This window comes from Protopterus annectens, chromosome 6.part1, assembly GCF_019279795.1.
Source record: "Protopterus annectens isolate FY-2018-M chromosome 6.part1, PAN1.0, whole genome shotgun sequence".
NCBI lineage: Eukaryota > Metazoa > Chordata > Ceratodontiformes > Protopteridae > Protopterus > Protopterus annectens.
The window spans coordinates 271,889,702-271,902,766 of NC_056738.1; the positions used below are offsets into that span (position 1 = coordinate 271,889,702).

At 37.7% G+C, this 13,065-nt stretch overlaps 1 protein-coding gene across 1 annotated transcript in view; it reads right to left on the bottom strand.

Moving 5' to 3' along the window:
• The window catches only part of LOC122805507 (transient receptor potential cation channel subfamily M member 2-like), a 914,064-nt gene that overhangs the window by 68,196 nt on the left and 832,803 nt on the right, over positions 1 to 13,065 (bottom strand). The window contains exon 24 of the mRNA XM_044075701.1: positions 9,779 to 9,917. Coding sequence (XP_043931636.1) covers positions 9,779 to 9,917 — 139 coding nt within the window. The remainder of the gene's footprint in view (positions 1 to 9,778; positions 9,918 to 13,065) is intronic.

The following is a 13,065-nucleotide window of genomic DNA, read 5'->3' on the forward strand; positions in this document are numbered from 1 at the left end:
TACAATTTCATGACAATTCCCAGTCCAAAGACACCTTCATTATTTGGTATCCCTAAAATACATAAAGATATTATGAACCCACCAATGAGGCCCTTAGTCGATAGACATAATTCTATTATGTATGGTTGTGCCAAAGTCATCTACCACATACTCAAAAAATATGTAGACAGAGTTCTATGTATTTGTAAGGACTCATGGCCCTTCTTGGAACAAATTAACAACTTAGGTTTCGGGGAAGAATATGGTTTCCTGATAGTCGATGTGAAGGACCTGTACACCTCAATTCTACAATAAACAGGTATTCAGTGGGTAATGTTGTTTCTAAAACAGGGGGGAGCAACTGATTCAGAAATCTCATTAATAGGTGAACTATTGGACATCATTTTGTCTAACAACTACCTAATGTTTGGAAAAGAATATTACCTCCAAAAGATAGGTGTCGCATTGGGGTCCCCCTGTGGCGGCAGTTTCGCCAACTTGGTTATGGCGAAATGGGAAAATGACTACATCCAAACAAATGTGGACATCAAACACATTCACTTTTATTGTAGATTTTTGGATGATATCTTCATCATAGTCAGAGGTGACCATGTTGCAGCCCATGACCTTGTGTCATATTTCAACAGTACAACCGAGTTTTTGAAATTCACACATCAATATGACAATAATGCAATATTGTACCTGGATGTACTGCTCAGAAAGGTTAGACAGAAAAAAGGTTATACAGCCACTTTATTTAGAAAGGAGACGTACTCTAACTCCTTTCTGCATTTTTCCAGTAGTCACCCCTTTCACCAAAAACGTGCAGTGGTCAAAGGCCAGCTGGTAAGGGCAGCCAAGATGGTCACAGAGATTTCTGATTTTAGGGTTGAATGTCAACTTCTGAAAAGTATGTTCACAAGTAGGGGATATCCAAACAACTTAGTCGATGACCTTATACACAAAGTCACCCACAAAAGAGACATAGGATTATACCAACTGTTATTACAGTTACCAGGTAATTCTTCTGAGGTACAGAACGACATGGAGGTTAGGGAACCAGCTGCACCTACTACAACAAATAAAACTAACTTTCATTTGAGCCTGATCACCACATTTTCATGTGAAACACACAGTTTTTTTGAGTATAGTAAAGAAGAACTGGGAGTTAATAAACAACAATCCATCACTTGGTGAAATTTTAGGCCCGCACCCTAGAGTTGTTTTCCGTAAAGGATCAAATTTGAAAAGCTTAATGGAAAAAAAAATGAGAGAAGGGTCGAGAAATGTAGGTATGTTTAGGTGTGGCATGTGTTCACAGTGTAAAGTGGTGGATACAACAAACAATTTTACTGTAGGGAACATCAGCTACAAAGTCAACTACAGGTTTGATTGTAATTCTCGGATGATCATTTATTTGACAAGATGCAAGGTTTGTCCAGTTTACTATATTGGCAAACTGAACTTAAGTTCAAGGAACGCATCAGTACGCCATAGGCAAAAGTAAACTGGACAACTCACTAACCAAACATGTAAACGAACACAACACACATAATTTTGGATACATGGTCATTGACCAAATACCCCAGGACCCAAGAGGGGGTCCTTGTACATTAGTATTAGAAGTAAGAGAGTTATGTTGGCAGATTTTGACGAACACATACAATTTCCCAGTATTGAAAGAAACATGTACGATTCCTAGTATTTTAAAACTTAAATCTTTGTACAGATGACTGGAGTATTAACCACATATGAGTTGTGACCAAGTGCTGGGAGTAATAAGGTCATCACTTAAGTGGCGCATACTACAAGTTAAAGTTGTTCTTGATTGTTTTATTGTAAACAGCACGATTCCTTATTGTAACATAGACTACTTGTTTTCCACTTAGAATGAGAATGTTATTTTATTTTCCTTGTATTGCTTTCATTTTTTCTACTTCTTTTGGGTCCTTGACAGTAATTGTTGCCCAAAGGGAACGTACTAGTCATTGTATGGTACAATAAGTGGGGTGCATAGGATGTATTCTTCATTGTTGAAAGAAGTAATGGCACTAAAGTGTAAAATAGGACTGATGTCTTTAAGTGTAAACATGCATAGATCCTTAATTGGATTGCACTGGGTGGGTTGGGATCACATGACAATGTATTCATCTATTTAAAATGTTTTAAGATAGGTTTTACTTGCATCTGAAGAAGTCTTTGTATTAAACAAGACGAAAAGCGCTTCATGTTTAGCGTGTATTTTTTTAGTAAAAGCTTACAGAGTGAATTTACTTTGTCCTCTGCCTTTTGTTTGCCATTCTTTGTTTTTTGGACTTTTGAGAAGTTTGTTTTGTTTGCCTATTTTCTTGGACAAATTTGCCATTTCTCATCCACTCATCAAGGTTGCGCTTGAAGATGGTCAGTGTGTTACTCTGTTTGATGTGTACGGGAAGTGTATTCCAGAGATGGGGCAGCCTCTGGGAGACAAACCTGTCTTTCCAGCAGGTTTGGTTGATGTCACATATTAGATTTAGGCTTTTCATGTGGGTAATGCGTGAGGAGTTAGACTTACGGATATGGAGCATCTCTAGCAGGACAGGGTCCGCAATTGCCTTGTAGGCGAGACACAGATCACCTCTGAGCAATCTGTACTAAACTGAGTAGAGTGATAGTGATTTGAGCCTGTTCACATAGGACAGGTGTTGGAGGCCATGGATTCTCTTTGTGAGGTATTTTTGTGACCTTTACAGTTGGTGCAGGTGCATGGAGAGGTACATGCCAAATGGGTCAGTGTACTCAATTATTAGCCTAATGAGGGAGAACAGAAAGGTAATAACCTCCTTTTTTCTGGATGCAATCCCTTTACTTATGAGATGAACTAAGTAAAACGCTTTTCTGACTACTGCTGCTACATGATGGTTGAATGTAAGACTGTTATAAACTTGTGTACCCAGGCCTCTCACCACAGGTTGTGTGCTTAGGCAATTGCTATTGATATGGTAATCAGTAGGGGCCATGTTTTTGCCGAATAGTATGATAATACATTTTTTTTGCATTTAACTTAAGGCCACGACTTTGGAACCAGTCATTTGTTGCTGTGATACCCTCTTGCAGTATGTTAACATTTGGGGAGTCAATGACTGCACCCAACTTGCAGTCATCTGCAAACTTGGTCAGCCACAGGCCTTTTGTCTTTGCCTGGACCTCTGAGAAGTTGAAGCCAAATAGTTGGTCTTCCAGGACAGATCCCTGGGGAAGACCACTAATGACAGGTCTGCTGTAAGTGGTGGAGACACCTATTTTGACCTTATGAGTCCTATTGGTGAGACAGTTAACCTCCCATCCGATGAGATAGGGATTTATGCCAAGTTGTGTTAGCTTTTGATGGTGCCCGAGTGTGGGATTGTGTCAAAGGTTTTGGCCAAGTGAAAGTAAGCTATATGCACAGATTTTCCCTCACCCAGACTCTTAGTGACAGTCTCAAAGAAGTCAACCAGATTCAAATGAGAGGATCTGTGCTTGACAAATCCAAACTGGGTGGGGTCAAGTGCTTGGAGATTGCCTACTATGTCCTTGTTTATAAGATCCATAATAATACACTCCACAGATTTACAGATCAGACTTGTCAAGGTAATAGGTCAATAGTTTCCAGTGTCGGTAGTGGCACCACCTTTGTGCAAGGGGATGACAATGGCAGTTATCCACTCTGCTGGAATGAAGCCTGTACTCAGGTTGTGGTTTAATAGGGTACTCATTGGTGAAGTTAGTTCTTGCTGGAGATGGTGCAGAACACAGCCTGGGATACTATCAGGTCCCATGGAAAATGTGTTCTTTACTTTGGATAGGGCCTTTAACACTAGATCTACAGAGATGTGAGGTGCAGACCAAGTATTGTGGATGTCAAATTGGCCTTTAACAGGGGACAGGGGAATGAAGTTTGTGCTGAACCTATCTGCTAGCGGGTTGGCTAAGTCAACAGGATCACTGTATGTGGTACCGTTAAGAACTAATTTGGAACAAAACCTAGGCCTTGCCATGGAGGTTCCTGACATAACTGAAGAAGTCTTTGTGGTTTCCCTTTGTTTCAGAGGCTAGTTTCAATTCATAACTGGCTTTGCAGGTTTTCACTAGTGATATAATTTGCTCGTTGAGGCTAAGGAGGGAGTTTTTCCAATTTGGAATTTGTTGCTTTTTACCCTTGGACAACAGTTTCTTCCTTTTGTTGTAAAGCCTGTTGATAGGGGATGTCCACCAGAAAGGTTTGTGTTTCCTTGAGGAGCAGATTTTACTTCTGTTGGGTATGGCTGAGTCCATGCAGTTGCACAGGTGCTTGTATACTGCACTGGCGTACTGTTCAGCATAGTTGTCTGCATCTTCTGAGGGGAGTGGTGGTGTGACACTACTGATACCCTCCCTTAGGAGGTTGTAGTCAGCTTTTGAGAAGTTTTTTAGTCTGGTTATGGCTGGGGGGGGTAGAAACTTTGAATGAGACAGACCTATGATATGATCTCAGCAGAGAAGAACTTACTGTGGGAGTGGTGCAGCGGTCATCCATGTTGGTGAGAACCAAACCCAGAATGTTGTTTCCCCTTGCGGGGATGAGATGAGCTGGTCTAGTGCATTAGAATTGATGGACGAGGTAGGTAAAAGCCAAAGCTGTTAGCCGCAAATGTCATTAATAACAGAAAAAAAGGTTCAGCTGCTTATCTTCTATCCAATAGTGACAGAGAGACATTCACCACTCATACTAAATATCTTTTGGGGTAGACTTAGAGACTATTTTACATCATTGTGAATCATTTCCAACTCATTTGTGATGTGTGTCCTGTCTACTAGTGCAGTGCTTAGACAAACTCCTGTACTACCACCAGTGCCACTCATCCAATGTGACAGCATTTATTTTCAATTACATTAAGTGAATTCTTTTAACAGTTCTTAGAAAATATAGGTAGCTGGTGGGTTTAAAAAGAACTTAAACTGGTTGTGTTTTTTATTCAATTTTATCATTTTAGGATAATGCCAGTTACCAGTAACATTTTAATTAATACTTTATGAATGTTTTTGTCCTCTCTCAGCTGAAAAAAAATTATGTAGATATAATAAATATGTAGATATAATAAATATATCACATACATTTGAGGTGTTGTTTTGCCATGATTGCTATGAAGGATGGACCTCTGGTACAGGCTCGTTGCAATAAAGCACTAATATTCTTTTGGCAGACCTATGTAATGTCATACATCAGTGCATGTGATATTAGGGAAATAGTCTAAAAAAAGAATGATTTTAATTATATTTTTCTCAAACAATACGGTGTGATCCAACTATGCTAGATAAAAGGAAAAAAATAACTCTCAGGAATCAGTGGCAACTGCTGGAGTGCATAAAAACTTTTAAGATATTTAGTAAATTTGTGTCACCATACTTTGCATGAACTTCTTCGGAGCAATATGCAATAAACTCACTTTGCATTTCAGTTGTAAATACATATAAGACAAAAGACAGCCAATCAAAATGCTCAAACCACGTATCACTTATAAATACATATGTGATGAAAAACAGACAATTAAAATGCATAAAACACATTTTGACTTAAAGATAAAGGAAACAATAACCTTGTTTATGTCATGTTAAAATTAATTGCTCATCTGTAGAGACACTCCTAGCCATGCACACATTTTTCTATAATTGATAGTACAATGAGCATTTCAAGATCCACGAATGCAAAATTATGATCAGATCTTTCTGATAATAATTCTTAATTTTGCGTTCTTAACATGGATGTCAAGATTCAACTCTTGAGCTTTACTTCTCTCTCAAGGGGGATTTTTTTCACATTCATGTCTCAAACACATAAGTTGATTAGGACTGGAAAGCAAATAATAATCCTCTAGGTAAAGCAGTCTCCATCTATTTCCAATAGCTTTTTTTACTCAATGTACCATTTTCCCACATAAAATGCATTACATTTATCAGCCTTAACTAAATATACAACTACTTTTGATAAAGATATAGATATAGATATAAAATGTTCTTCTGTTTCATTTTAATCACTTTAGGGTCAAAGGCACAAGAGCCTTTACAAGTTGTTGCGTCTTTCGGCTTTTCCCGGTTAGGGGTCACCACAGCGGAACTTCGGTCTGCTAATGATTGGCAGAAGATTTTTACGTGCTGAGTTGTCAGCTCTGATGCACAACCTTCAACGAAGCTACGCCCATTCACGCATGTCTCCACACAGATGCTTTAGCTGAGAATCAAACAGGACAACTTCTTACTGTGAGGCGACAATGCTACTGCAGCACCACCACCACAGTTAAATACCCAGGATATGACAATATTACATCTTAATTCCCCAGATATTGGATGGGGTAATATCAGGGTAGTGGGTATTTTGGAGTTGGAGCCCAGAGTCATTTTACAGACTGCCTCTGTCCATAAGAGACATGGGCAGTACTCCAGGAGTGAATTTACCACTCTCCATCCATTTATCCAAATTCTTTTTTTGAAGAGAGTGAGGTACGGGCCTTGTTTTACTAACATGGGAAGTTTATTTCATAGATGAGGTAGCTTTTGGGATATGAATCTGTCTCTCCAGCAAGTTCCGTTAGAGTCACAAATAAGCTTCAGGTCCATGGAGCATGTAACTCTTGTATAATTTTTCAGGGCTACATCAGAGAATGCCCTGTGGGTCAGACAAAAGTCACCTCTCACTAAAAGATATGAGATGGAGTAAACGGATAGGGCCTTTAGTCAGTCTGTATAAGACATGTGTCTTATGCATTGTATTTCTTTACTGAGAAACCTCTGGGGCTCCCCAGTTGGTTTAAGTTCCTGGTTAGGTCCTTGCAGAAGGGAGCATTGCACTTGATTATGGATCTGATGAGGACCAAAGTACAATGGCACTATGACTTCCTTTGATCTTGATGCCATGCCTTTACTTGTAAGCTGAGCCACACAGAAGGATTTCCTCACTACTATAAACTACCTGCTGGTAGCTTAGGTTAGTATTTATCTGTGTTCCTAGGTCCCTTACCACTGGTTCTACTTTTATGGGTTTGCTATCAATATAATTTGCAGCGATATCTGATTTACTGAAGGATATGATTATGCATTATTTATCATTTAGTCTCAGACCATGGTCTTGGCATCAGTTGTTTGAAAATTTTAGGATGTCATCATTGTTTGGGGATTCTGAGTGCTGTGTTCTGTGTTAGTTTCATTCCCTCAGATTAGGAAGCTTGTTTCTTACAAATGTTGGACAGGCAACAACTGCTACAAATAGGTTAACATGACCTTTAAGATCTTCAAATTGTCTTTAACTATATCTGTAATACTAATGCCATTGGCACTATAACTGTCATTGCCGAGGTCCTGAGTATCTAATCTACTGTGACCTTACCTGCTTAAGTACCCATGATGTACAAAACAGGATACCATAAAGGTAACCTTTGTAACCACTGGTTAGGCCCATGTAGTAATCCAGACTAATCTTACCACCATTTTCTCTGAAGTCTACCTACATAACCTTTTGCAATTTGATTCCAACTCTCTCCATGCCTCAGAGAGTAGACACACCTTTACTTTTTTAGTCTTTATAACAGTTGCATTCACATAATCTTCTTCTAATTATGTACTTGCATAGCTAGCAGCAGTAATCTATTTATCACATAAAAACATCCATACAAACTGTCTTTATACTTCCTACTACATGCTACCCTTAAGTTGTTATTACTATAGGATAAATGGTATAACTCTCTGCTAAACTGCTTCTTGAGCTGTTACATTTATTTGTGTATTTTTTCTTCACCTCTCTTTCTTATTGTGTGCCACTTTAAAATTGTTTGTTGCTTTATCTGTTTCTTATCTTCTGCTACTTTAATAATAATATTTGTCTATATAACATGTATTCTTCAGCTTAAAATAGTACTGTACCTTAAGTTGTTATAAATTTACTTATCTGTACCTGAAGTTGTAAATTTTGCTTATTAGGAGCTTTTCTCCCCGGGCCTCTACTGAAAATGGACATATATCCAGCTAGACTAGCCCGGTCAACAAATGTAAAATAAATAAATAAATAAATAACCATTTGAAATGTTGTGACCTGCTAGAATGAGTCCTGAAACATGGAGACTGAATGGTCAAAAGATGGACTTAATATAAACTAAGTCCAATATTCCATTTCTCAGAATAATCCCTTTGTTCTGAGGTATGGTGATCTCAGAGTTTGGTATATATAAGTTTTGGGAGTATTGCCCCACATGGAGGTTCTAGGGGGGCCTTGCTCCCACACACAAAAAGAGGTTTTAAAGTAGAACAGCAATTTTTGAGATTCGCTGTTCTCCTGTGTTTTCTGTCTTTTGAGGGTTTTTTTTTTAGGTTGTTGGCACTCAGCATTTGAAGTGCCTACATTTCAGTAGGGAGCCTACTAAAAATAGTTCCTGTCTGTCTTTATTTCATTTAAGTTAGATGTGTATTCTGTTTATAACATCTATCAATAAAACTCTCTGAGAATATATAATTAATTTTTCTACCCAAGATCCTCAGAAATTAGTTTGATAGCCTAATCTTCCAACTTTTTATAACATTGTTCTTAATATACATGACTACTTAGGCATACAAAGTAGGGTAAGTTTACAAAAAAGGTGTATGAAAAACAAATGTGGTGCAATCTTTACTAACGCTAATATCTTTAGCATTTAGAAGTGAAGTATCAGACTTTTGCCCACCACAGGCAATCAACATGGAAAAAAAAATATTCAGAAATATAAAGGTACATTTACATGCATTTTTTAATCAGCAGAGAGCAGATTTATCAATAAAAAAATCACATGTCACTGTATAAGGCTACCACACAAGAAATATTCTAAAGCGTAAGCCAAACTGGAAGAATGCATTTTAAAATACAACATGAGCAATGTTATATTATCCCTGGGATTTGGACAAGCTTACCATGATGTCAAAACCTTAACTCAGTAGGTTGTTAGATTGCAGAAGCCTTTCCAACTAAGATATTAGTCCCCTGCTATGGCTTTCTCCTTGGGAGGACCTCAGTGCAGGAGTGGTCTCATCAGGAAAGCCACATCCTAATGGAGCAGTCCAGGGGAGTTACTAATGCGAATTAGTTATGTCCTCTACCTAGAAATGGTAGAGGCTCCTGAAGAACTTGCAAAGTGATTCAGAGAGTGTGTGTGTGTGTGTGTGTGTGTGTGTGTGTGTGTGTGTGTGTGTGTGTGTGTGTGTGTGTGTGTGTGTGAGAGAGAGAGAGAGAGAGAGGTTGGCCCCTTCTGGTCAATCACTGAAGTGAAAATGGTCAGAGCAGTTTCACTGACTGACACCATGATGAACTGCCACCCAGGTTAAATGGCGGGATTGCAAAACAAAGGCAATATGAAAGTTTCCTTTTATCCCCACTGTTCTATAGTATTTGAATTAGTATATTTACAATGTGGGGTGTATGGGGTACAGGCAAGCTTGCCCCTTGCAAAACCATTGTTTCAAGTATTTTTCTCATCCATCAGTGATGAGGTGTTCAATCAGTGGGTACCAAAAGTACCAAATTAGATGTAATCATAACCGATGAAAGGTGTTAATATCATATTATATATCTGTGTATGTATATATGCATGCATGTGTGTGTGTGTGCTTACAATGTAGAAAATGTCAACATGAGTAATGCAGCCAAACTTCTTGAATGTCAGCAGGTTGTAAACTTCACATCGAACTTAAGCAAACATGTGTTTTTTATATCACAATGCTGTAGGGCTTGCTCACATGCAAAAACATTCTAATTTAAATTTAGAACATGAAGTTAACTTACTCTTTGGCAGATTGTTTTATTGTCTGTTCAATACTTTGTCGTGCTTGAAATTTCACATTTGTTAGGTAGTTTTCTTGCATGATTCCTTCCCATCTGATGAGATCAACATCTTCTTCTTCCGTTTTCATGCTTGTGTCACCTGTCATATAAATAACATTGTTTCCTATGGGAAGGACACTGTTCATTAAATAGTGCAAGCAAAATGTCTTTTCTTAAAGATCGTGTTCATTGTGGCAATGCTATCTAAAAAGAAAGACTTACCACTTTCCTGATCACAGATATATATACTTGCAATCACTCATTTATTATAAAGTAACATTTTTTTTCATCATTTCATCTAAAAATTTAAATTTTTAGAAGACCAGCAAGTAATGTAAAATGGAGATTCAATGTCTTCCTTTTATTTTTTGGTGGGGACATTTGGTCCATTTTGATGTTGTGTTTTGGGACTCACATAGAAGACAGCTAAGCTTTCTGTCTATGTTGGACGTCTCAGTGCCCCCCCCCAAATGTGACAGGACAGGGGACTACAGTAAATTATATAATTATAGGGCTTAGTTTTTTACCAAACTGTTACTTAACAACATCTGAATGTGCTAATGAGTGGCCTGTTTAAAGTTTCTATATTTTATGGGTGTGTTAAAATTTGGATTTTATGAGAAATGCTGAAAAAATTTAGTTTTACAATAATCGAGGGATTGCAAGCAAAAAGATGCGAACAGGAATACAGAAGGCCATTTTTTTCATTAGATGGCACTGCTGCTTTGAGCATTTTCTTTAACAGAATTTTATAAATTTCTAAGTTATGACACACTTACAAAATGTGATACTCCATTCAGCAAAAGATTACTTTCATACCTGTGGTACTATAGTGATATTTCTCCTTCTAGTTCATGCCATGAAAGTTAAGATCATGGAAATTAGAGCTGCCCAAGGTACAAACTACAGCAGTAGATATTAAAACCCACTCCTTGCTCTTCAGACATGACATACGAGTAGAGTTACCACAGATAGCATTGACTGGATCCACATTTTAGCAATGATTTAATTGTATTTCTGCACATTCTCTGGTTGCTAGGTGACATGTCCACATCCTGATAGCAAATTGATAGACTATAAGAAGTGGCTTGTTTCTTACATCTTTTCAGCAAAGACCCATAAAGGGATCCTGACCTATACCTGCCAAACAGAGCTTCCACAGCGCCATCCACAACTGTGTCCAGTTAAAGTTACAGCCTAATTTTTTTATGTCACCATACCAACTTATGATTGCAGTAGTGAAGTTGCTTCTTACAGCAATAATATTTATAAACAACAACAAAAAATACAGATCTTCCTCATTAGCTGACTTGCAGACTGTAAGCCCATACAACAGCCATATCATATCAGAGAACTGTACTTGGCAGGGCACCTAGAAGGATGAGTCCACATCTCTCACCTACTCACCAGTCACACAAAAAAACTGGAACAAGCCATATTTTGTATACATTGAATAAATGAGCTACCAAAGCCCATGACTAACAGACTAATGCTACAGGAACGTACTAACGATCAAGTCCACAACTTAAACATCTCTCCCAAAGAAGTCCCTTTAAAAACAGCTACTGTAGAAAGTCATAACAAGAAAAAGGCAGCAGCAAGCTTTTGGGTATATAACTACATCCTTCTTCAGGCTTTTTACTATCACCACATTTATAGTCTAATAAACAGTATCAAATGACCACATGTTCAGTTAATGTGAACAAAGGCATTGTTATTTAACCATAGCTCATTATTGTGCTGTTGAGTCAGATTTGTGTCTAGTCTCACATAACAAATGTCACAGTTATCTCCATGATGGTCACTGTTTGAAGGTTAGGGCATGCACTGATGAGTCTCATAAAGTGGAGAATGAATTCCCAAAAATCCAGACTTACATATATTAAGTCTGAGATTGCTATTTCTTGGCATATTCATTTTCTCTGAGATATGGCAATCTCAGAATTGGTATATATAAGTTTCAGGGTGGGGAACATTCCCCCCACACTTTTGGGTACAGGGGGGTTTCCCCCCACAAAAGAAGAAGTTTAAAGGAGAAGAGCAATGTTTGAAATCCACTTTTTCTCTATTGCCTTTTTTTCCACATGTTGGGACTCTGCATTTTGAGTCATGCTATTTCAATAGTGATTACCATCTGTAAAATTAACAACTCATTAATATCTACTGTGAGAAAAAACTATAGGACACAGTTGCATGTCCAAATGTTTGCTGCTGCTTTTCACTATTTTATTTTGTGTGATGTTCTTAGATCATGTTTTAATAAATTATTTAACTTAATTGAAACTCATTTCCCATGAATGACTTTCTGCCAAGAGTGTGTATTTAAATTCTTAGACACACTTGTATAATAATGCATAATATAAGGGTCTACATTAAATCAGCGAATGCCTAAAATAGCAAACACTGATTTATTGACCCTTTGAAATTGAAAGCTTGAAATCCCGAAGACACGGAACAGTGATTTTTTTCCCCAGGGGAAAAATTTTCTGGGCCATTTTTGGGACTTTGCCATTTCCTCCACTGTGGTGTGATCTCGGAGTTGGTATATTTAGGTAGGGGGGCACAGCCCCCCACTTTATTTAGTGTTTTGACTTTTTTTTTTTTTTTTTTTTTTCTTTGTTTGTTTTTTGCGGAACAGCGATTTTTTTTTTTCTCTGGGAAAAAAAATCTCTGTTCCGTGTCTTGGGGATTGCAAGCTTTCACTTTTAAAGGGTGGATAAATCAGCATTCGCTATTTTAAGTGTTCGCTGATTTAATATAAGCCCTAATATGATAGTATATTTAGAGGTTTTGCTGAATACTGATGATTGTAAATCCTGGGCTGAACCTGAAAATGGTCCACTTAGATCAGTGTTCTATCTGGGTTAACAAATGCATGCATAACTTTAAATAAATAAATAAATTGAATAACTTTAAATAAATAAATGGATTTAGCTCACTTACACCAGAACAGAGTCATAAGGTTAAACATATAGAAGCGTGTGTAAAGCTTTGAGCTGCTACTTCGATATGTAATGTGACAAGAGCCCAGCTCACTTGTAGAAGTGCTTCAATAAAGGTATATTCCTGCATAACTGTAACTTTACAACTCTGGAGTGGGCCATGCAAATGAAAACAGGCATCTGGTCACTAAAATGTTTGGCCATAACACCAGCATCACTAATAGTATTAGGTACAGTTACTGCTATCACTCATCTAATAATACTCCCCGTTTCTTAGATTTTGTCAGTTCTGAAGGTCAGATTTAT